Source organism: Papaver somniferum, chromosome 7, assembly GCF_003573695.1.
Source record: "Papaver somniferum cultivar HN1 chromosome 7, ASM357369v1, whole genome shotgun sequence".
Lineage (NCBI taxonomy): Eukaryota > Viridiplantae > Streptophyta > Magnoliopsida > Ranunculales > Papaveraceae > Papaver > Papaver somniferum.
The window spans coordinates 81,187,463-81,212,704 of NC_039364.1; the positions used below are offsets into that span (position 1 = coordinate 81,187,463).

Sequence of the window (25,242 nt, forward strand, 5' to 3'; positions counted from 1 at the left end):
GTGTGTTATCTAAGTGGTGCTGGCGATTTGGTGTCGAGAAAAATAAATTAAGGTACAAGATTATCGAGGATAAATATGGTTCTGATTCCTCTTGTTGGATTCCGAGAAAAGTGAATATGACTTTTGGAGTTTTATGTTGGCAAACTATTGTGGATACATTGTCTCTTATCTATGAAAATTATACTCTTTTTTTTTTACATTTAACCGAGACATTTCATTCTGGATTGATACTTGGTGTGGACAGATTCCACTAGCTACTATTTTCCCTAGTCTATATAAGTTAGCAAGAAATAAAAATATTAAGATATCCGACATGATCTCGCTTGAGGGTGGATCGAAATTTGATTTCAAAAGGATCATGAAAAGTACAGAAGTTGATGATTTCACTACTCTACTTTCTCTTATTAGAGACTCCCCTCCAGCTACAGAAGGCTTACCTGATACTCGCATATGGTCACTCCATAGATCATGTACTTCCTCTGTTAAGACCTTATATAAGCATCTAACCAGGAAACATGGTTCCGAAGAGTTCCTATATAAATTTATTTGGAAACCGGCAGTACCTCCAAAAGTAAACTTCTTGATGTGGTGTACCATTCATAGTAAACTGAACTCTATTGATATTCTGCAATGTAAGGGTATATATATATATACAACTGTTGTGTGTTGTGTAGGAATGATTTAGAAACTCAAGATCACTTGTTTGTATTAAAAATTTGTTAGGAAAATCTGGACAAGTATGTCACCTCCTAACTAGTTTGGGTCTTTCCTAAGAGCATGCATGATCTTGCAAAATCATGGCAGCACCCTTCGCTAAGTATTTTTGGTAAAACTATTTGGGAACTTATGCCTCATGCCATTATATGGGTTTTAGGGAACGAGAGAAACTATCACGTCATTGAGAGCAAGCACAGCTTCAAAACTGACTCTGATTTACTGATTGGCGCAAAAACCTTTGTACTTGCTTGGGCAGCAGCGGCGGGAAAACATATTCGCTTGAGTTTCTCAAGTTCAGTTCAAAACTGGAAGTCTTTTTTTCTGTAAAATCTGTAATTTTTCATTTTACTACCTCTTGGTAGCTCCTTGTGCATTCTTTCTTATCTAATAAATCTTCTCTTCTTATTAAAAACTATCTATGAAATCCAATTATTTACGACATGTCTTCTGTTTAATTCAGTTATTTACTCGAAGCATAAAATAGTCTATAAGATAAAACTTCAACAAGTTAATCCACAATAAATCTCTAATTTCGGTATAGTAATATTTTTTCTAATCTCGTTATGGACTAACTTACTAATTAAATTAATGACCTCAATAAATCTATAAGATAATAGAAAAATTATACGCTCAGTAAGGAGCGATAAAATGATAATCACCGTAAATTTTAAATATGTTATGATGTAATTAAAAGTGTGATTCTGAAATTAATTGTCTTTGGTTCATATTTTTGTAATCATTGGTTTCAGTCTAGTTTTTTTTTGGTAGATAATTGAATTATCTAGGAAAATATTGAAAACTTATTTTTTTTCTTTTTTGTTGAAGTTGAAATTTTAAATAAGGATGTGAACTAAAAATATTTATCTCTCAAACTATACCCTTATGGATAATCATTACTAAAATTATTTATCTCTCAAACTATACTATGGATATTCGTAAACTTTATATCATTGAAAAGTATTTTAAAACATATATGTATTCTTAAGGCCAGTGGGACGTCACTCACTCTCTCGGAATTTCTCGAAAGCACCAAAGTGGAAGAGAATTAGGGTTTTTGACGAAAATAACCCTATTTCAAAGAATTTAACAAAGCAAAGAATTTCTCCAAAAAAAGAAATAAGGATCTGAGCCTGTCTCACTCACATGACCGAATCTTATGGATGCCTCTTAACTCTTTTCTCTCATCACCCTTCAGTAAAAACAAGCTCATAAGGATTTTGATCAAAGTATCCTTATTTCACAATTTCGAGTATTTTCGAAGAAGGAAGCCCTAGTACAGCTAGAGACTGACCAAGCCTTCCTCAACTCATTCCAACGACCCCATACATGTGAATACTATGTTCTCAAACTGTTCAAAGAAGGACGGGATTGAAATAGAACTCGGGAAGGCAGAATTTAAGAAAAATTAAAGGTAATTTAGCTCAAACAGGGCAGTTCGAGCTGATAATTTCCAAAAGCTGGAACGAACACACATCTCTCTTTCTCTCTATCTCAAGATGTGTCTATGCCTAGGTAATCTCACGGATTCTTTCATGCCAAAGACAAAAGGTATTTTCTCTAAAAAAGAGGTGTCTAATTGATAAGAAAAAATTGAACAAGCTCTCATCACACAAGGGGTGAACCCCAAAATATATATATATATGCACGCCTACCCAGCCTCTCCAGAGTGTCTGAAGGAGTCAGACACAAAAAAAAGAGAAATTAGGGTTTAGGAGCATTACAAGTCTGAACTCAAATTTTGTATGGGATAAGGACTCTGCAATTTGAAAAGAAGTGTTTCTATTATCTCATGTCTCTTCACCAAACTCACGGACAGTCTGGAAGCCGCTCAAAACTCTCTCTTACCCACATACTCGCCTGTACAAACTCAGAAGCTCAAGGATGCACAAAGAGAGAAAATTAGGGTTCTGGCCAAGTAAACCCTAATTAACAATTCCATTTGATCAAGACAGAAATTTTATCTCATCAAGACTTCCTTATCACACCAGTAAAGCCTCCCAATGCAAACGCCCAGAAGGATTCCAAGTCCAGAGGTAATTTCAAGTTCAGAATCAGAACAAGCGAAGACTAAGCATCGATTCGGTGACTCTTCAAATCTAAAAGAACGAGTGAATTGTAATTTCACATACGAATGATTCGTCACCATCTATATACTCATTAATAAAAATCAAGGTTCTACTATGAGTAAGAGACTTAATGTAAATGGTGAAATTTGGATAAGGGGTAAAAGTGGTACTTCCATAACTAGGAAATGAGTCGCATTATGAGCTACAGGTCGTCTTCAAAATTTCAGCAAGACTAACATGAAAGAGGATTGGACGTAAAAACAAAGATATACAAAAAAGTTTGATCCTCATCGCCAAAGGACAAGCTCGACCTTATAAGACAAAACTCAACTCTCATGGTAGAGACTAAGCCCTTGATCCTCAAAGAACCCACAACCATGATTTCTAGTATACGTCCCCACGAGACACTACTGGTTATGATGTCATGACTCCTAGGCCCACATCATCGACAATATACTGCTGGCCACATAGGTTCTTTAGAGCGTAAAACGTCCCTATCAGACTTATATATCAGAATAGCCATAACTTCAACATGTCATCACGAGGCGTAGCTGGTTATGATGCGATGAATCCTAGCATACATCCTCGATAAGATACTCCTTTGTATATGCATAAAAAAAAATTCCCCTGCGGACTTAAGACCCATAACAGAGACATATATGTCTCTTGTAAGCACGACTAACCCTATTTGAGATCAATGACCGATTACTAGTACATCATCGCGAGATACACTGGTTGTGTCTACTATAGGCTCTGACTCGACTTACTGAGGCTTCAGAATAATTCCTAGGACATCCCCACGAGATACGCTGGTTATTCTTTCTTTGGGTCCTTTCGACAGACTCCTAGAACATCCTTTCGAGATACATTGATCATGTCGGCCCCATTATACGGACACAATTGACTCTTACCACATCTCTACAAGATACGCTGGTCAAAGACAAGTGAGCCAAAGCCTCGCAGAGACATTATTAAGCGTGCAAGCCTTTATTTCTTTCCCAAACATGTCCCAGCTGACTTCGGATAGACTCAATCACGCGATCCAAATCTCATACGGCCTCAGTCGCGTCGGCCAAATCTCAGATATCCTCAGTCGCATCAGTCAAACCTCAGATGGCCTCATATGAGTTGAGCCAACTCGTGTGGAGAGTCGTGTACAAGCATAAGACTTGGGAACAAGCCTCACTTAGGATCAGGCCTCTTTCTCAGCGTCTCAAACACACCCACGGCTAGTAAATTGGGCCTGAATTGTACATGTCTATCCAAAAACGTGGATATGCTCCCTTGAGCTCCGCGTGCTCAACAAAGGGACCCAAAAGCAATAATACGGTCTTCGAGTAACATATTTGATATGCCATGGAGAGAGTAATCTCAACCTCATCTCATCTCACACTGTACACACGATTTCTGAGGCATTCCATGACTTTTCACGTGACTCATCCTAGTCATTCTAACAAATCAGAGAATATATCTTGGCCAAATCAGTTATAGAGAATGTTTCTCTATCTCAACACTTCATCACAAAGGTTGACTCAGATTCACACAAATGAGGGATATTTATCTGGAGGTATATGGAACGTGTGAGAAATACCCGGTCTATTTCTCACCGTAGAGGAGAGTAAAAGTAGTGGGGTAACAAGATAAACTCATCATAGCTTATCTCTATCTATTCCAAAAGAGACGGTAAAGTTCCCAGTATGGTAAGCAATTCCTATCTTCACCGACCTGAGATTTGATAATTCAGCTATAAATAGGTCCTCCATTTCTCCAAGCTAACACACAAAATTCTCATTAACTCTTAGACAATTTTTTTTTCAAACCTTAGAATTTTCCAATCTCTCTCTTTATCTGCTTCCCTCCCTAAGATTAGCCCTAAGCCTCCTTTCCCGTGATTGAAGCAGCCTTAGAACGGACACTATGCGTGGTTTAGGAGAAGACTGTTTGTCCCGTAACTCACTTTCAGAAACCTAAAATCCCACTTTAGCCTCTCACCGATTTTAGGTAACTACATAATCATATACGTTCAATGAAACCTTAAAGCTGTTGTGACCGGTTATATCTCGAAGAGATATATTCGGAATCACGTTATTTTTGTCTTGAAGACCAAGAGTTTATTTTTCTCTCTCGTTATAATTGATTTTAATCCTGCAGAGTTAAATTTGATCCTTTATTTTTATTTATTTTGACTTTCCGTAAAATGATTATATTTCCCCTTACCCGAAACTTGATGAATATGACTTTTTGCCTCTAGTTGTAAAATGATCACTTTGGCCTTCGTCAAAATTTCACCATCAATAGTGGTGATAATACTTCTTAATGAATCAAGGATCATTAACACCTATAAAATCTCAATTCAGCTATTTTCTCTTTTATATTTCTCATCAGAAACACGAAAAAACACGATTAAGAACTCGACGAACATCTCAATAAAAAAATAATTTTTCTTCGCCAAGAATACTAAAAACACGATCAAGAATAACTCGTTCAAAAAAATGATCATTTTTTTCGCAAAGTAAACGATCAAGAAAAAATAGATTCCCAAAATTTTTTTTTTTATTGTTAGATTAGGAGCATTTTTGAAAATATAATAGCCCGTACTATTTATTTATCTTTCAATTTATGACCCAACCTAGATCTATAATTTTGTAAAACTAAATTTTTAGATTCAGAGAACAAAATATCTGCACTAAACGTTTGAAACAGATAGCTCCTAAATTATTTAGCAATGATTTTTCTTTGTTGTTGAACTAATATTTAAGCGTTGCTAATTAGTAGCGAAAAACTTTCACTGAATGATCGAGTTCAAATGTGTGGGGCATCTTTTTTGTTCTCAGTATATCGAATAATAAAAAACAAACTCAGTGTACAAACCGTATTATATTTGTATTTATGTTCCTAATATATTCAGCAGCATTTATCTTTTGTTTCTAGTTAGCAATAATCAAAACGAAAAAGCGTGCTTTTGTTGACGAGAAACCCATTACTGAATGATTAAGTAACAAAAATATCTATACTAATGGCCCCAGCATTCAAGATTTGTAGCACAAACTAGTTATCTTCCGACTATCATCTCTCTCCACAGCTTAAATAGGAAACCTATTATAGGGGATCCAACGAAATAGTATTGAGGGCTCCTACGGATTCAAGTATCCTACAATGAATATAAAGGGACCGAATTCATAAAAGAAATACTAAAATATCTATAATCTATTAAAATTTTAAACCTAAAACTAATATGTTTTCGTTCCTCTCCTTCAACTCTTCCATCTTCTTTTTCCCCATCACCCCCATCGCCTATTTCTTCGGTTAAATGTCGATTATCAAAATAATTCATCATCGATTAGCACCATTTAATCCACCTGCAATGACTTCAATAAGGTAAAAATAAAAAAATCCATCTTATTTCATTGGTTTTTTTATTGCACGAATAGGTAGAATAAATCGAATTAGGTTTTTGAAAAATCAGTTTCATAACTGTTTACGGTTTGAAGTTCTTATTTTCCAAACCATAGGCATTGTTTACGGTTTGGAAGATTCATACTTCCAAACCGTGTGTTTAACTGGCTTTGCATATGGTTTGACTTTCAAACCGTTGGTTAATTCTTAAGTGAAGAAAAATTGAAACTTGAATTCCCCACCGTAGGTTCATAATTCCAAACCGTAGGCGTTGTTTACAGTTTGAAAAACTCATAATTTCAAACTGTAAACTTAACTGAATTTGCATACTGTTCGGAAAGTTCATACTTCCAAACCGTAAGATTAGTTGATTTTGCATATGGTATTATTTCTTAACCGTAAGTCAACTACGGTTTAGAGTTCTTATCTTCCAAACGCTATACTCCGGGTTCTAAAATCCTACAGTTGAAAAAATTGATACTCCCAATACCGTAATTTCTACCTACGGTTGGTTCGATTGAAGTTTTCTCACCGTAGGTTAGCTTACGGTTCAAATTTGGGGGGTTTTAAAAGCAAGATAAGTGATGAGTTTTCTTAGTTTTTTCTTTTTATGATTGTCATCTTCATCGCGATGGAGAAGAAGAAGAATAATAGGATTTTTTATGATCGTCATCTTCATCATGATTTATGAATGAAAAGAGAAGGAAAAGATAATAACTTTAATTTTATAATTCATGGAAGGCATTTTAGCCATTACAAAAAATAGTTGGACATGGGGTTTTGTTGATTAATATTTGATAACCTGATATTGTCATCTTGTGAGCCCTCAAAACCCAATGTTTGGAGCCCCTATAATAGGTTTCTTAAGTAGTTGACTTATAAAGTCTCATTTTCAAGTGTCTCATTTTCATTGCGTCTATATTATAAGGGACAATGATGTTTTTTTCTATGGACGGAGATCTACAGTTTGGACACATAAAGGATGGCACAGATTGAGATACATATTTAAGTTATTCAATTACATTTCCAGTATATAAAGAATGGTCCAGATTGAGCTAAATATTTAAGATTTTCAATCCACATTTTAGGCATATAAAGATGGGTCCAGATTAATTCACATGTTAATTTTACTTAAGACAATTAATTTAGATTTTTAATGTCATTTATTTGGGAGTTATTCCTCCCATTTAATATCAAACCGTTTCTTTTATTCTAAATCAAAAATTATATTCATCCTCTACACAACTCTATTCTCAAGGTATGATTCTCTTTTGTTTTGGTTGATTAAGATAATTTTTGTTAGCTTTTGTCTTTAATTTTTGTTAGCTTTTCATCCTTTGCAAAACTCTATTTCCAAGGTATGATTCTCTGTTATTTTGCTTGATTGAGATAATTTTTGTTAGCTTTTCTCTTTAATTTTTGGTTTAACATCAATGGATTCATGGTGCCTCGCGCCTAATATTTGTGTCATTTACGCAGTTTAATTTCTCTAGATAATTTTTGTTAGCTTTTCATCCTTTGCACAACTCTATTCTCAAGGTACAATTCTTTGTTGTTTTGCTTGATTGAGATAATTTTTGTTAGCTTTTCTCTTTAATATTTTTTTTAACATCAATGGATTAAGGGTGCCTCGTGCCTAATATTTGTGTCATTTATGCAGTTTAATTTCTCTTTGTTACTTTTCATTAATATTGTATTTTGTTATCTTGATTTTTTTTCATTGCAGTCAAAAGATACTGATCAGATATGATTGATATCTATTCATTTTTATTCTTATGTTAGGTTCTTTTTAATACCACACCATTTAATTTCTATTTTTTACACAAAATTTTTTATTTTTCTCTGGACAGGAAATTGTCAATTAGACTTTAACTTCTTCGGGCCAAAATCAGAGGATTTACATGGAGTGAAAATAAATGACGTAGAAAATGATGGTTCCATTGTTATGCACTTAACTTGGATCGGTAAATAGCATCTTTTAACTGTACTTCTATTGTTGTTAGAGAGTTCATACTCTTTGTTGGATTAAGTCGTGTACATGTTCGTATCAAATGGATTGAAGTTTCTTGATTATGTGTGTATGTTATTGTTCAAATTTTTTGTATCGTGTGAAACTTGAAATTATATTTCTTCATATTTATAACCTTTTGATGGTTTACAAAATGAGTATTTTTTTTATCTTAAATTCTTTATACATAGTCAAATAATAGTTATATGCGGTTGACATCTAAAAATAGGTATTCTCTTAAAAGATCATCTTAAATTCTTTATACATAGTTGACCATCTTGCTAATACTGAAATTTAATAAGTATTAGCAAATAATAGGTATTCTCTTAAAAGATCATCTTAAATTCTTTATACATAGTTGACATCTTAAAAATAGGTATTCTCTTAAAAGATCATCTTAAATTCTTTATACATAGTTGACCATCTTGCTAATACTGAAATTTAAGATCATCTTAAATTCTTTATACATAGTTGACCATCTTGCTAATACTGAAATTTAAGAAGTCTCAAAACAAGCAACGCGGAACTGGCTTATTGAAATTCACCTATAATCTATCATTTTCTGATTTCAAAAGATTATTTTTAAGCAATGAAGAAGCGATTTAGGGAGCAATACAATAATACGATTTTTTTTATGTGGGATGCGTCACTATATCTATATGTGTCAGGACTACACAAATTTTCATTGCATGCATTTTATCATTGATGCAAATGAAGAAGTTTTGGTATTCCAAAAAGGTACAAGTCTAAATTTTGCTAGAAGATGTGGTTAAGATGCACATATCTGATTGCGATGACTAAATTGTCGAGTTTTTTTAAAGATTATCTTGGTTTAAGAGATCTTAGTGCATAAGAACTCATCTACATTTTTTCATCTAAATATACCATGACTAATGATTGATCCATTACCTATCTTTTACTATGTGGATATCATCTAATACGTGAGCTTCTTTTAATTCATTGAAGATACCAAGTAATTAACCAAAGTCGGTACAAATATCTTACACTTTATAAAAGTTGGTTTAAAAAATATTTTAATATTCAATTGTATTGTCATGTTAATTTTATTCTAGCAAATTATGAAATTATGGATGTTTTAGGTCTCTTATGTACTCTTAGGTTAAGGTGTGATATCAGTTCCATTTGCAAGTTTTCTTACCATTCATATTTAGACCGGGTCTCTTATTTACTTATAGGTCTCAAACGCATATACAGATAAAGAACAACTCTCTTATACATGTATCATATTAGACGGGGAAATTTCTTTTGTTTGGATATGCAATTTTATTTAACGCGATTCTTTCACTGCTTAGTTAAGACAATAAGATTGTATTATTAATTTGTAAAGAAAAGCATATTTGGCATATGATATATGCAATATCATCACACACGTCATTTTTCACCTCTAAGAAAGATTCAAAGACGCTTTGTATCACTAATATCCAAGGGAATGCTGTAGGATTTAAAGTTTTACATTTTATTTATTTATCTATTTTTATTTTTTATGACGTTGTAAGCTGGACGTTTTCCATATGTTAGTTTAAACCGTAAATGTATAGTTATCATTCTTTATCAAGAGGTTTCATATTACAATATAACGTCTCTCAAACCTAGAATATTGTAGGGAATAATGACGTTTAATGGCCGTAAATTATATTATCCCAACCGATTAATTTTTTTTACCATTAGTTCAGGATATGAACTAATGGTAAAAATATTCGTATTGTAAAACTGTTAGCGGTTCCAAAAATTAATGTAGATATAACACTTTTTAAGGATATGAAAGAAGGATTCCCAACTCAGATTTAACTTTTCGAATTTCGAAAAAAAATTACTAAACTTTTTTTAGCACAAAATGACAATCTACAATGATGACTGAACTGCATTTGTAATTTGGAATGCAATCGCCAAGTTACTTTTATTCAAACCTGGAATTTCTACGTGTTGCCTCTTGGGACATTAGGTTTTCAAGTTTGTTGGTATTATTTGCAACAACTATGAATTGATGGTTATCTCGATTACCATAAATGAAACAAGAAACCAATCCAGTTGATGTTAATAGTATCGTTGAGAAAGACTACAGTTCCTCCAGGGTTCCCACGCTCAGCTCTTGGTAGTCTCACAAGAAAAAAAATTATCTAACCAACACAAAAACAACTCATACGGCACGGGTCATATCCTAGTATATATATGTAGTACAACATGTATTTTAACCTGTATTTTTCAACGTGGATCTATTGCCGGTCTCTTTCAGTCTTTCGGAGGAAGCAACCGCCCTCATGGCACCAACTGATCGTGAAAACCAAGATAAATCAGTTGCAATAACTTGCAAACATCTCAAAGTGCGAGAAAACGTACAACGTTGCTAATGGAGTGTCGGATTACTAGGAAAAGTATAAAAACTCATACAAAACACGAAACTTTCTAGTTTGCCTTATACGGTTTTGATACATACTCTAATAAACTGGTGTAGGAATGAAATATCGCATATATTAATAAGCATGTGAAGTGAAGATTATCTTATGTAAGCGAGGACTATCGCACACAGCAAAGTCGAGATGACGTGTTTGATGATGTCAGTAAAGTCACGAGTATATGCGAAGTGTAACTAGTGCGAGAATGAGCGAGTGTACATGAGCGAATGTAACGCACAAGGATTCCGAAAATAGTGGATCTCTTAGCTGTCATCCACTATATAGAATCCTATATAAAGGGAAGAGGTTATCAAATAGAGGGATCCTGAGTATGTGTTAGACAAGAAACTAGGAGAGAGAAAGTTATTTGGAGAGCAAGTAAAGTTATTGTGTTGTATTATCTTGTAAGTTGTAACCAATTACAGATTTTGATAAATAATAAAAGAATTCCATTATGATTAGAGTCTTGTGTTAATACATTGGGGTGTAGTTGTAGGAAATCTTGCAACTACATTTTTGGTGCTAGAAACATTTTTGGGTGATAAATCCTGGTAGTGAAGTCATAGAATCTTGGAAAAAGTAAGATCTGGAGATTGTGGAGAAAACTTTTTAATTCTTTGAAATTGAAGATGGTAAGAGTTGGATCTGCTATTAGAAGAAGTAATATAATTGCTGAAAGAAGACAAGGTACAAATCCTGAACAACAAGAAGAGCAAGAAGGAGAAAATCAAGGAAACGAAATTCCAATTGGGACTCAGCGTGAACAAGAGCGGAACAATGATATTGATTATGATAGAGTAAGTATCCATACTGCAGGAACAAATTCAACTGAAGAAGAGGAATAGAGGACTGGGAATGTAGGATTAATTGAAGGAAGTGAAGAGAATATGACAATTGCAGAACTTAGACAAATATTACTAGCAGAACGAATGAGAGAGGAGGAACAACGTGCGAATCTAATACGCCAGAATGCTGATCTAAGAGAAGAGAATCTTCGACTGCAAGAACGTAGATCAAGAAGCACTACACAACCAAGGTCAAAATAAAGCAGGAGTTCATCAAGACAAAGTCGATCTAATCAAGGAGATGCTAGGCGAAGACAACGCATGGAAGCCATTGAAGAAAACCTGCAAGAAGATAGCAATTTACAAGACCAACGTGAGAGAAGACGTATAGCTCAATCGAGGAACTAAACGATACGAACATCCACGTGAACTTCTTCGTCGCACACATCATAATCTTGAAAGAGAAGAAGATAATCCAAGACAAGAACATATGATGTTACATGGAAGAGAAATGTTGAGAGAAGGGGAAGTTACACGTGCGAGAGATGAAAGAGATAGACAAAGAAGAAGGGAATAAATTGAAGAGAGAGAATTACAAGAAGCATTACGTCAAAACAATCATGATAATCGAGAAAGGCGGCGCGAACGTTATCGCATGGATGATACAGAACAAGGAAGGATTGTATTACAAGAAAAAGAAATGTTAATACATCAACATGATCGCACAAATGAAGAGGACAGGTATGATAGAGCACAGATTGATATGAACACTGTGAGAGAAAGGCGTAGGCGAAGAAGAGAAGAAACTGAAGAATGTGAAATACAAGAGGAAACACGTCAGAATAATCATGAGAATAGATTGAGGCAAGCAAGATTAAAAAGACCAATGCGAGAAGATTTAGATCAAACCTTAAGTGAAGAAATTCTGAAAGAAATGGCAGAATTAAGAAAAATGATGACTACGCGAAGAAATGGTAGAAGAAGACAATTAGAAGAAGCAGTAGAGCAAGCTGGGAAAACACCTTGTACAAGGAAAATTGAAATGGAAATGATACCACATAAATACAATTTACCAGTGTTCACTAGTATATTTGACGGAAGTGCATGTGTAATACAGCATGTCAAAGCTTATACCCGATCTCTACTACAGTGGGAAAAGAATGATGTAGTAATGTGCAAATATTTTGATACGAGCTTAGCAGGGGAAGCTATGAAATGGTTTGAAGGGTTACCTGTAGAAACCATTGGATCATTTCACCACTTACATAACGTCTTGTTAGGAAAATATATCAGCAATAATATGTCAAGACCAGGAATTGAGACGACATTTGGACTTCGCAGAAGAATAAATGAGAGTTTGAGTCATTTGACTACACGTTGGAGGACCATGTGTAGTAAGATGGCAAGACGAGTGGATGAGCGATACCTTATTCTAGCCTTTATCAATGCTATCTTCCCTACAGATTTATTATATACACAAATCTTCAGGATAAAAGACACAATAACAATGTCAGAATTGCGCGAATTTCAAGAAGAGTATATAGCACTCGAAGAGAAGCAAAGAGATATGGAGTCCTACCCAATTGCAGTACCTGATGCGAAGAGTGAGAATGCAAGTTTACTTCCAAGAATGACTAATGCTGTTGCCAGTACTTCGCAGGGAAATCAAAGAAATAACATTGCAGAGATGGAACAAAAGCTGATAGCCATGGTTAGTGCAGATCAAGAGGAATTCGACAGAGAATATAAAGAAAAACAACTTCAAAATCGCGGAGGTAATAATAAAATTCAAAGAATGGACAATACACCAGAAGGTTATGGAGGTCAACAACCATATTATAATAAGAGACAAGGAACCGGAAGGATAGTATGGGAACAGATAAACTTGCCAAAGTTGAACACTACTGTAGATAAAGTATGGGAAGCTGTAATCCTAATGGAAGAAATCCCTGAGCCACATAATGTAGGAGATGAACCACCTCCAGGAAGGAGGATTAAAGAATTTTGTGTATATCATCGCTTTCATGGTCACACAACAAGCAATTGCAGAAATGTGAGGAAAATCGTATTGCGAATGATTGAACAAGGAAAGTTGGATCATTTCTTAGTACAACAGCCAAAGAATTTACCACCGCCACCACCAGGAGGAAATGCATATGTAATGGAGAAAGGAAAGAATACATATGTAATCAAAGTAGGTGAGAAAGCGAAGAATTTGTATTGTAATTCGATTATACACTCATTCAAAAATATAGAAGACTTCCATGACAATATCTTAAGTCGGATGTTTGCGAGAGATGCTGATGGAAGAGAAATCTCAACCTTACAAAAATATCACCATTGAAGGATTGGAAAAAACAGATTTTCTCATTTAGTGCAGAAGAAACAGCAGGAGAAGGAGAATCGCATGAATGTCCATTGGTAGTGAAGTTAGGAATTAATCCGAAAGCGAAAGTAGAAGATGATGAAGAGTATGAAGCAAATACTTGGGCGATAAATAGAATACTCATAGACACTGGAAGCTCTATTGATATTCTTTTTTATCATACATACAAGACCATGGGTGGAAGAGATGACGAATTAATTCCTTCAACATATAAAATCTATGGCTTCAATGGAACATCGAACAAACCGAAAGGAGAAGTGACAATGCGAATTCTTCTTCAGAATTTACCAACAAAAACTGTATTCTGTGTTGTAGATGTCGAATCACCTTATAATGCTATGATTGGAAGGCGATGGTTGCATAGTATCTTGGGTGTGGCTTCGACATTTCACCAGTGCATAAAATTTCCATTACCTCAAGGTGTTGGCATATAAGAGGAGATACGGTTGAAAGTAGAAGTTGTCAAGAAATTGATTTTGATAAGTGCGAAGAAAGAGAAGGTAAGCAAAGAAATTGGAAAAAGCATGCTGCAGATAGTCAAAGAGCTAAAAGATTAATGGTGGATTTAGTGTCTAAAGTTGGAAAAACAAATAAACAGGATATTAAGGCAGAATCTTCTGCGTATAGTGGTGCGAAGCGAGCCAGAAAAATCACTTCTACAGAAGGCGGAAGAATTCAGAGGCAGAAGTTGTGTTCTCAAGAGAAAACTGAAATGTGCAATGATTCTCGCGCAGAAGAAGTTGCAGAAATTATGAGAAATAATACTCTGAAAAGCATCTGCGAGCTTAAGGAGATACAAAAATGCAAGGGACAAATACGTAGTATGAAGAATGCACATGTTTTTCTTTATGAGAAATAATAAATTTATGTACTAGAGTTGTATAAACTCAAGATTGAGTATGGAATGAATATCTCTATTGGTAATACCATGCGAAGAAAAGAAAAATAAAGATCTTTATAATAATACCTTAATAAAAGGCACCAGAAATGAAAACTTTAAAGATTGGGCATCCGAATGTGGCGTGCAACCTAGTTTGCATAAATGCAAGAGGAAAAAAATAAGACCTATCGCACGTCATAATCGGGGTAAACCTAGAAAGCATAACTCAAGGGAAGGCTACATCGACCCCAGAACTTGAGTCATGGAGATTTGGGGTGAGAAAAAACGAAAAATCCCATCCAGGAGAGGTGCCTTAAATTTTCGATATAAGTTATAATCTTAGATTGGAAGACTAAGGTGGGAAAGTCTCTCCTAAGGAGTGCAGAAACTTGATCAGGGTGCCGAGGTACACGGTTGAGTCAAGCGTGCGTGGGGCGTTGGATCCTACCTTACCACTCTTGACAAGTCCTGACTATGATGCACTCGGTCCGAAGATGCCCCACTTAGGGTGCAGTCTCGTAACCATAAACCTTATCGGTAGTGGTAAAAGAGACTGCGAAATCAACTGATTGCTGCAGTACCTGATGGGAGGAGCCAACCTTAACCCGGTATATGTAAGCTTCCTTGAAGGGGAAATCGGGGGGAAGATAAGGACGGAACCCTCCATTAGGGAGCTGAATTGTGTCAAAAGACGTAAATGTCATGAGACTTTTTACTCGCGGGAGTATTAAGACTTGTCATATTTATGCGATAAAAAATTTAAGAGGCAATAATACAAGAAAAAGATAAGGCTAGATCAATGGGTCGATACATTACAATGTAAAGACTTCCTGCGGTTTCGTCGCATAAGAGCAATGAAAATTTTAGGCAAAATAAAACCTTTAATTAGGAAGGAAAAATAAGACCTTACAAGAAAAATAAAAACTAACTTTGTTTTGCAGGAATTTACAAATAAATAAGAGTACTACGAATTCATTCGCATATATTGAGATCATTGAACATTCTATCAAGATGTGCCAACTAACAGAGGCAAGAATGAGAATGCAAATGAAATGTTCTTTGCCCCATTTGATAGTTTCGTATACATGCGAGTAGGAATGATATTTTGAATATGAGTACAAGTAAAAGGAAACTTATAATTAAAGGAGTGAAAGTTAATGCTTAAAAGGTGTATATCAAAGAAGAAAATTTCAAGATTACATGAAGATATACAAGAGGCAAAAAATAATTTCAAGAATTTAATCTTCATTTCCATCTTCTCGCTTAGCCTCAGAACCACTTATCTCTTCTTCAGATTCTTCATATTCTTCTTCATTATCCGAGATATCAGGAACAGGTTCATTGGGAGGAACCGTTGCAAATTTATAATTTGATAGAGGAATGTTATTCTCAGTGCAGACTCTCTGAACAACAGCATCACGAGCGCGAGTAGCATCATTGCTATTATTTGAAACTGTGATAATGTAATTCTTCTTCAACTGCTGATATTTGGAATTACGGGAAGATAATTCTTTTCCTTCAGATGCTAAACGAGTCTCTAACTCTTCAATTTCCTGAAGATAATCCTTTCCTTCTCTGTGAAACATGAACAAGCAAGTTAGGATTAAAGAAAATATTATTCTCAAAGAAAGAACAAGTATTAAAGAGTAACAAATGACCTTCATAATTGGAAACGATATCTGTAACTAGTGCAGAATGTTCAGCTTGAAGGCTCACATTTACGTCTCAACCCTTCCTAGCATCATTCAGAACCCTAGCATCCCAAGTAAATTCAGCTTCAATTTCTATGAGAAGTTGAGAGCGAATTAAATTTTTTTCTTCAACAAGTACATTCTTTTCGCTCAAAGCTGAATCACGTTCTTTCTGAACTTCAATAATAGATTCTTGAAATGTTTCTAGTGCTTTCGCACCCTTAAGAGCAATCTCATCTTTCTCATCAATAAGTTTATTCTTCTTCATCTCCAAAGTCTGAATTATTTTTTTACTCTCATAAAGACGATGTTTGAAGTTATTAAGTGTAGACAATGAGGTTCTATGGTTTTTTCTAAGAGCAACATATTTCAGTTATAACTCTTCCAAACTAAGATTCTCGAATCCTTGGGAAGGATAATTATTTAAAGAAGAGTTAAGGTGTTCTAAAAGGATTTCATCATCAGGAAGATTAGCTGCCTCATCCGAAAGGTTATAAAGGTCTGCGAGTATAACAGAGTAAGAGGTGCGAATTATCGCATAAAAATAGAAGAATAAGAAAAGTAAAGACTACATATGAAGGAGTTCATTATTTCTTTCTCGACCCTTGCGAATTAGTTCAGAATGGGAAGAGTTCTCAGTCTTAAGTTTGGCATTTTCTTTTTCCAGTTTGAGAAGTTTCCTTTGATAATCTGAAGAAATTACATAAGACAAGCGGGCACCCTGCGAGTACAAAAAGGGATATTATGGATAAGAGTAAGGAAATACTAAAGAAAAGGCAAAGAACAAAGTTTCAAATATTACCAAGGAGCTAATTGTATATTGGAGATTTGGACTTATCGCAGAGGCAGCTCCGCGAAGAGATGGATCATCCAAAGTAGGAGCATCGCAGACTTTTGAGACCATTCCAAAAGCACGATTTAATTCTTCATTATTTATAACAGTCAAAAGATCCCCAACAAAAAGATTGGATAACTCTTTCAGAGAAGAAGAAACTGATGAACCATCATGAGAAGGAATGTTGTCGTCACTAGACTCTGAACTTGAAGAATCATATCTTTTACGCTTCCTAGAGAGGTCATCCATTGAAGAGGTCGTTTTGGATGAAGATTTAGACACGAGTTTCTTAGGAATATTCTTACATGTGCCCGAAGTCTTAGTACGCAATGATTTAACCTGCGCGAACAATCAAGATAAGAAACAGAGGAAACAATATTGTTAAAATTAAAAAAAAAAAAAGTGTTTCTTACTTCCTTATTCTGCGAGGAAGATGTATTGTGTGAAGTATTAACTTTCTTTGCAGTTTGAAAAGAAAGGAGTAGGGAAATAAGAAATAAAAAGAATAAGATATGCGAGGTTAAGCATACTTATGCGAAGATTTCATACCACTTTATTTTTCTCAGTTTCGGATAGTTCAAATTTCCAAGGTTGATAAGAAGAAAGATTTTCAGGAAGAGGAATATCAGAACCATCCTCAGCTTTACCAGAAAAATAAGGACCTTCTAAAATGGCAGGGAAATTAAGCCAACTTGAGTCATTATATCTGCGAGCAGTGCTATTGGATTTGTCATTCCAATCAACATCTCGCATGATCCTCTTATCTTCAGTAATACCGTCTTTCCTTCTTAAACGAACGGCCCATGTAGTCATATTACTCTTCATAAGTCCAACTAGTAGTGATTGAAGAAATTATCAAGGGTATATTCGGTAGGGTCGATGACCTTATCACGATATAATTCGTTTCGTACCTCATAAGAGTAAGAGGTCTCTAATCCAGCTGCGCGACGTGAATATTCCAATGCTATTCTAATCGCATCACCCCTTAGTTAGAATATTCCTCGTGCGAATCGATCATCAGCAAGAATTTCATAAAAGAATGGAAATTCTGGGTTATACAAGGGAATTGGGAGATTACTTAGAAGTTGTCCTAGTGAAAGAATCACCCTTTGCTTACTACATTGTTCAGAATTGATTAAATCAATATTGAGTTTGGATGAATAATCAGATGATGAAGGAAGAGAAACTGAATAACCTCTTGCTTTGAGTTCTTCCTTTACTTTAGTGAATTCTGCCTCCATCTTTTTGCCAGCTGGAGCCATTGAATAATGGGAATGAAAGAAGAATGAAAGTTATTTTAGGCTTTGAAATAAGAAAGTAAGAAGTAAAAAGAAGAAAGAAGAAGACGAATGAAGATATATAGGAGAAAGTTAGTCTCGTTTTTCGAGATTTTATTTCATTAATGCGAAGAATGAATGGATAAAAATAGGTGGTTGCAAGGACGTGTCAGATAATGAGTGGTCAAAAGACACGCGTAAATAAGGCAAAATCGGAATCACAGAAGAATGTCGGCTAAGTAGAGTTTGAAAAGACAAGTTTATGTGATATTATAGGATGGAGATTTCTCACATCGCACACTCTAAAAGAATGAACGATATGAGAAGAGGCAAAATGTAGGAATGGAATATCGCATATATCAATAAGCATGCGAAGTGAAGATTATCTTATGTAAGCGAGGACTATCGCACACATCAAAGTCGAGATGACGTATTTGATGATGTCAGTAAAGTCACGGGTAAAGCATGAAGATCTACGCGAAGTGTAAATTGTGCGAGAATGAGTGAGTGTATATCAGCAAATGTAACTCACAGTGATTCTGAAAATAGTGGATCTCTTAGCTGTCATCCACTATATAGAATCCTATATAAAGGGAAGAGGTTATCAAATAGAGGGATCCTGAATATGTGTTAGACAAGAAACTAGGAGAGAGAAAGTTATTTGGAGAGCAAGTAAAGTCATTGTGTTGTATTATCTTGTAACCAATTACATATTTTGATAAATAATAAAAAAATTCCATTATGATTACTTAGAGTCTTGTCTTAATACATTGGGGTGTAGTTGTAGGAAATCTTGCAACTACAACTGGTACCCTATTAGCAGTACACAAACGTACTTGTTTGATTTATTTTTTTTTGTACTTAGTTTTGCCTGAAAGGTAAATATTATGGAAAACCAAGATTCTAATTTCCATGGTTCCGAGCCACTGTGATTCTAGTTACTGCGATTCTGATTACCGTGATTCTTCTTCATCTATTTGTTCGGCCTCTTCAACTCCATAGTTACGATTTCCATTAACGGCAGTTCGGATTTTTATTTGGTGCTGGATTTTGTGTTGATTGGGTTAGCACGAAATAGTTTTTAGATACCAGACAGTTGTGGTATGGTTGGGTTGTTCTTGATTTTATCTTATCAGGTGAAGATAACCAGTTAAGGTGTTCTTTATATCACCTTTAGATACCCTGTTTATATCAGTGTTTAGCACACCAGGTGTTTGTCAAAACTCCACAACCATTTGGTTTTGTTTTTAATACAAAGTAGAAGAAGTTTTTACCAGCTCTATAATCGTAAGCAGGCCAGCTTCCTTCATTTGTTTAAATCATTTTTTTCCAAGGGTTCATCTATGTTGAGCCCAAGATCTTCGCAGATCCCTGGGGTTCTTAATGATTCTAATTCACAATCCAGCTCCTATTTTCAATGCCCGTTCAGAGGATTTGATGGTTTTAGGAATGGCGCGGGTGGAAGAGGTTTGGGAAAAGCTTATTTGATTCAGCATCTTAGAGATAAACACTTTGTTTATGGCAGTGAAAATGATCGCTGCAGACAACGGATAGCTACAAATCATGAAATTTACAAAGCGTGGGAAGATGTCCTCTCACAACTCCGCATGTGGTTATGCACAGAATGCATGCTTCTTCGTGCCTGGAGAAGACCATGTAAATCTCATGCTGGAGTTGGATTACTAGGCCCCCTTAACAGCAAAGACGTTGACTTGTTGGTTAATGTAATCATGTGTCCTCCTCCAACCAGTGTCAGCATTGCAGATGATAATGATGTTCCATTGCTTCCTTGCCTTGATGTGGAACTGCTTAACAAAGTGTTTCAGCAACATATTCAAACGATTAAAAATATACCTCTGAAGTGTAAATTGCAGTTCTCAAGAGTTTTGAAGTATGCGCTTGATAAGGTACGTGCAAATCCAGGTGATGTTTCTGTGTGGATACAATTATTGTTGTTACCCGTTTGTACTCTACATTTATACATCCCCAAAAGCAGCAGTGAGGAAAAATCTGGCAACCGAAGGACATTACAGATCAGATCCATCAATCAATCTATTGTGCAATGGTATGAGACTGACGGTTGTATTCAATTAGTCCAACAATTGCTCCATGAATACCCTCAGCGTAACAACAAGCAACGTAGGAAGAACAACAACCAGGAGGCTCTTAACCTGAGTGTTTGTAGAAAGAAAATACGCAATGGGCTTTTCAATGCAGCTATAAAAGTCCTCACTTCAAATGGCATTGCTAAAGATGAGGAGGATACTTTGAAAATATTGATTGATAAGCACCCATTTTCCCCTTTCCCCTGCCATACCTACTGGCCCCAATGTTTTAAGCAGTGTGGTCTCTTCTAATGAGATCATTTTAGGAAGAATAAGGAGTTTCCCCAAAGGAACATCTTGTGGGAGAGATGGTTTGAGGGTACAACATCTCCTTGATTCCCTTAATGGACCTGTCGTTGTTATAGCTGAAGATTTACTTACCTTCATAAATGGTGTAGTCGACCTATGGTTCGACGGCAGGTGCCCTTCGCAATTGGGAGAATTCGTGGCAAGCGCACCTCTTACACCCTTGCTCAAGCCAGATGAGGGTATTCGTCCCATAGCTGTTGGGACAGTGTGGAGGAGATTAGTATCCAAGGTAGCGGCACAAGCTGTAGGAAAGGATATGAGTACTTACCTTGGAGACTTTCAGTTTGGTGTAGGAGTACCATGTGGAGGGGAATCCATCTTACACTCTGTCAACAGAATTTTACACCAGAAAGGTAATTCTTCCTCTATGACCATGCTACTGGTTGATTTCAGCAATGCTTTCAACTTGGTCAGTAGGTCTGCTATGCTCCAAGAAGTTAGAATCCACTGTCCCTCTATTTCAAAGTGGGTGGATTTTTGTTACTCACAGCCGCAAGACTGTACTACAATGATTCCACATTGTCTTCTGCTCAAGGGGTTCAACAAGGTGACCCTCTTGGTCCCTTTCTATTTTCACTCACTCTACACCCTTTAGTCAAGAGGATTGCCGAAGAATGCAATCTGGATTTACAGGCACGGTATCTGGATGATGGCACGATAATCGGTGATACTTTAATGGTCTCTAAAGCTCTGAACATCATCAAAAATGAGGGCAGTAAGCTTGGTCTTCATCTTAACATCGCCAAGACAGAAATCTTCTGTCCTACGTTGGATATACGTTGTCATGACAGGGACGTCTTTTCTGCCCAAATTAGTAGACCAACAAAGGGTGTAAAACTTCTATGAGGACCTGTAAGTTTAGACCATGAGTTCTGCAACAGCTTGATCAAGTTGAGAGTGCTCAAAACAAACTATTTAATGGACGTCGTAAGGAAGTTGGATGATCTCCAAAGCGAATTGTTATTGTTGCGTAGTTGTGCTGGAGTCTCTCGTCTTTATTTCTCTATGAGAACCACTATGCCAGATTATGTCATAGATGCTCAAGCTGTTTTTGATGCTCACTTGTCGCTACATCTGCGACATATTGTTCCTAACGACGGGCCTGGCGTGGGGTTGCTGCAGTACTGTATGTCTTCTCTACCTCTTAGTCTTGGTGGTTTAGGTATATACTTCATGGCGGATGCAATGAACTATTGCTACTTGGCGTCTTGCATACAGACTCAGTCCCTTCAAATCAACATCCTTTGTAACACTCAGTTACAGGGCCCGAACCACAACTTGCATCAGGCCATAGATCTTTTCTCCAGCACATGTGGTCCCGACGTCAACATTGAGCTTACTGCCCCCATCCCATGAAGACCTTGGCAGTGAATTACTTCGATGTTGTCATGAAGGAGATGTCGGTTAAATTTTCCATGTCCACTCGTGACTGTGCTCTTTGGGAATACAATAAAGCTAATCATGCACAAGACTACCTTAAGGCTATTCCAATCGAAGGGCTCAACCAGAGAATTGGTGCTCAAAAATTTGGGGCAGTTTTACAGTATAGGCTCGGTATACCTCTTTTTGTCGAAGGTAGCCTGTGTGTTTTTTGTAAAAGTGATATGGACTGTTACGGGGATCACGCCTTACACTGCGCACACGAGGTAGGCAACAAATTTTGTCACGATGTCGTTCGCGACACGTATGCAGATATGTATTTTCGTGCAGGGGTGTCGGCTAGAAAAGAAGTTGAAATGGGTTTCTTGGCTGATGATGGGAGTGCCCTTCGTCCGGCTGACATTTTAGTCCTCAACTGGGATAATGGGCGTGACAAGTGTTTAGATGTCACCGGCGTATCACCATTCACCGGTGGAGGGGTGCACACATTTCGTCCTGGTTTGTCTTTGAGTAGAGCAATTAAACGCAAGCATAAGAAATATTCGGAAAAACGCTTATCCCAAGGTTACAACTTCGGCACTTTGGCCTTTACTATTTTTGGAGAACTTTGCAATGAAACAGTGGATTTCTTGAAAAGGCTTAATAATCACTTATTTAGATTTGATGTTAATGCTAGGAAATGTAACTATTTCTTTCATAGATTAGGAATCAAAACTAGTGACAAAAAACCAAGGTGACCAAACTTGTGATACAAAAACCCCACTCAAATGTTGGGAACCATTAAAACTCCATCTTAAACAAAATTGATACAAAAACTCCATCAGAACAAAATTGATACAAAAACCCCAATTTTCAAAATTTGGTTTCATCAAATTTTATGTTGGTTTTATCAAATTTTTTGGGGGGTTTTTGTATTAATTTTGTTTTGATGGGATTTTTGTGTTACTTTTGTTTTGATGGGTTTTTTATGGATGGATAGTGACACTTTTGGAGTTATAACTCGCGGACCGATTAGAAATAGTCATACAAAAAGGTGTTGGAGCGCAACTTGTCGCTAGGCTTCCATCTAGTTACTTGTAGACCCGTTTCGCTAAGCAAATTTATCAGATGGTGCATAACTAAAAAGTCTTTTCACGGACGGAGAATTCAGACTCCACAAGACCCACACAGACATCAAAGGGATTTCCTAATAGTTTTGGGGCGGGCCCACAAACTGAATTGTGAGAGCGGGTTTTTATTTTGTCTTTGTAAACACTCAAATAAGTTTTGGATACTAGACGATAATTGTCTACTAAGTAGTTTTACGCGAACCGTCATTTTGAACCGGGAAAAAAATCGTGTGGACATATAAAATTTGGATATCCAACCCCCGAGAAAAACGAAAAGTCTCATTTGTGAGGTTTGTTTTTACGTACACGGTTTTTGCTTAGTCATATGAATGGTTAATTTCCCTGAAAATGAGTGACGCACTTCATCCTCGATAATACTGATCTTTTCTTGTGTTGATTTTCATTTGAGTTGCCTAATGGAAAAAGAATCTTTGTAAAGCAACATCGAAAGAAAAATAAAAGGAGGGCAACCATTTGGTGATTCATGGTTGTTGATTATCCGTGGAATAAAATTGTGCGCATCGACTGCCTGAACTACTTTGATGGTAAGTCTTTTATCCAAAAAGAAAATCATTCAGCCCCTAGGCGACATTTTGTTCAACAATATTCAAATTAATTAGGATATATTCCTAATTAATTAGGACATTTTGATCGTATCTATTTATATTCCTAATATCGCCTGCTTTGAATCACTAATAATATTAATTAGGATATAGTTTAGCTAGCTAGCTATAGATTATTGGTTTCAACACATACGTTAAAGAAGAAATACCAATTTTACCTAACCATATTATATTTTCCTTGTTCCCTTAATTTAAGCATGCACTTCGTTGGTTTTAGGATCTTTTTATTCATCAAAAATCAACATATTTCGGGTGTTGTTTTCAAGAATAGATATATTTCCTGTACAAATGAAAATTAAACAACCCACTTGAGTCAAAAGCAGCGGCATTGTTTGAATGAGGTTGATCAATGATCATCAAGTTGGAGGGTATAGATAGAGATTGAGCCATATCTTTCTACTTATTCCTTTAAATCTACAAGAAAAGTTTAGAGAATAACAATGAAAAGAAAAGAAAAATAGATTAGGTTATCCCTTAATTACTCTACATGTTGTGTCCATGTAAAGGTCATTTGGCTGGCTCTTTTTTATTTTCTTTGTCTTTTTCTTTTTCTTTTTCTTTTGGCCTTTAAGTTTAAGGGCTTGTGCAAGGGGATTAGTCACTCCTCCTTAGACGCCAGATCCGGCCGCTGATAGAAGAAGTTAATAAACAAAAATATCTGTTTTTATTCAATTCCTTTGTTTATCGCAGAAAACAGATTTCAGTGATTAACAAATCAGTCTATCGCAAATCATTGATTGAGTTTATCTTGTTAAATTGAATGTTGTCAGTGCGTTTAACTATAATGAATCCACATGGGCTTATCTTCTTTGATGGAACCCCACCTTCTTTATATCGTGTTATCAGGACACCATTAATTCGGACATAGCACATTCATGGCATAATTTTCAACAGCCGGCAAAAAAAAGCATCAATATGAGCAAACCATTCATATGATGAGATGTTTCGAGTTGATATTGCCCATTCGTATGATTAACCAACTTTGGCTGTTAGTATGTGATTTTATCCAACTGGGCTTCAATATTTTTTTTTTTTTAAGCATAAGATTTATTAAGATTAAGACTAAATTACACAGGTAGGGTTGTCAACGGGTACCCGATTATCCGGAACCGAACCGGACCCGGGTGTATCGGGTCCGGTTCCGGGTTCTAAGATTGGACCCATTATCAAAATTACTACCCGACGGGTAGACTCGTTAGGAACCGATAAGTTTTCGGGTCCTAACGGGTATTACCCGACGGGTACCCACCGGGAATCGGGT

The 25,242-nt window shown here is 35.9% G+C and overlaps 1 protein-coding gene across 1 annotated transcript; it reads left to right on the top strand.

Moving 5' to 3' along the window:
• The first annotated feature begins 12,272 nt into the window (after positions 1–12,272).
• On the top strand, positions 12,273–14,631 carry LOC113294826. Its single transcript, XM_026543202.1, has 3 exons — positions 12,273–13,394; positions 13,748–14,127; positions 14,193–14,631. Exons 1-3 carry the CDS (start codon positions 12,273–12,275, stop codon positions 14,629–14,631), a joined length of 1,941 nt encoding a protein of 646 aa, XP_026398987.1.
• The last annotated feature ends 10,611 nt before the right edge of the window (positions 14,632–25,242 follow it).

Bases quoted from the DNA above. Each gene is read 5' to 3' on its own strand.
- LOC113294826 (XM_026543202.1), top strand. From the start codon at position 12,273: ATGCGAGAAGATTTAGATCAAACCTTAAGTGAAGAAATTCTGAAAGAA. The intron at 13,395-13,747 runs GTATATCATCGC...TGGAAAAAACAG, and splicing joins GGAGGATTAAAGAATTTTGT to ATTTTCTCATTTAGTGCAGA. The intron at 14,128-14,192 runs GTTGCATAGTAT...CATTACCTCAAG, and splicing joins GCTATGATTGGAAGGCGATG to GTGTTGGCATATAAGAGGAG.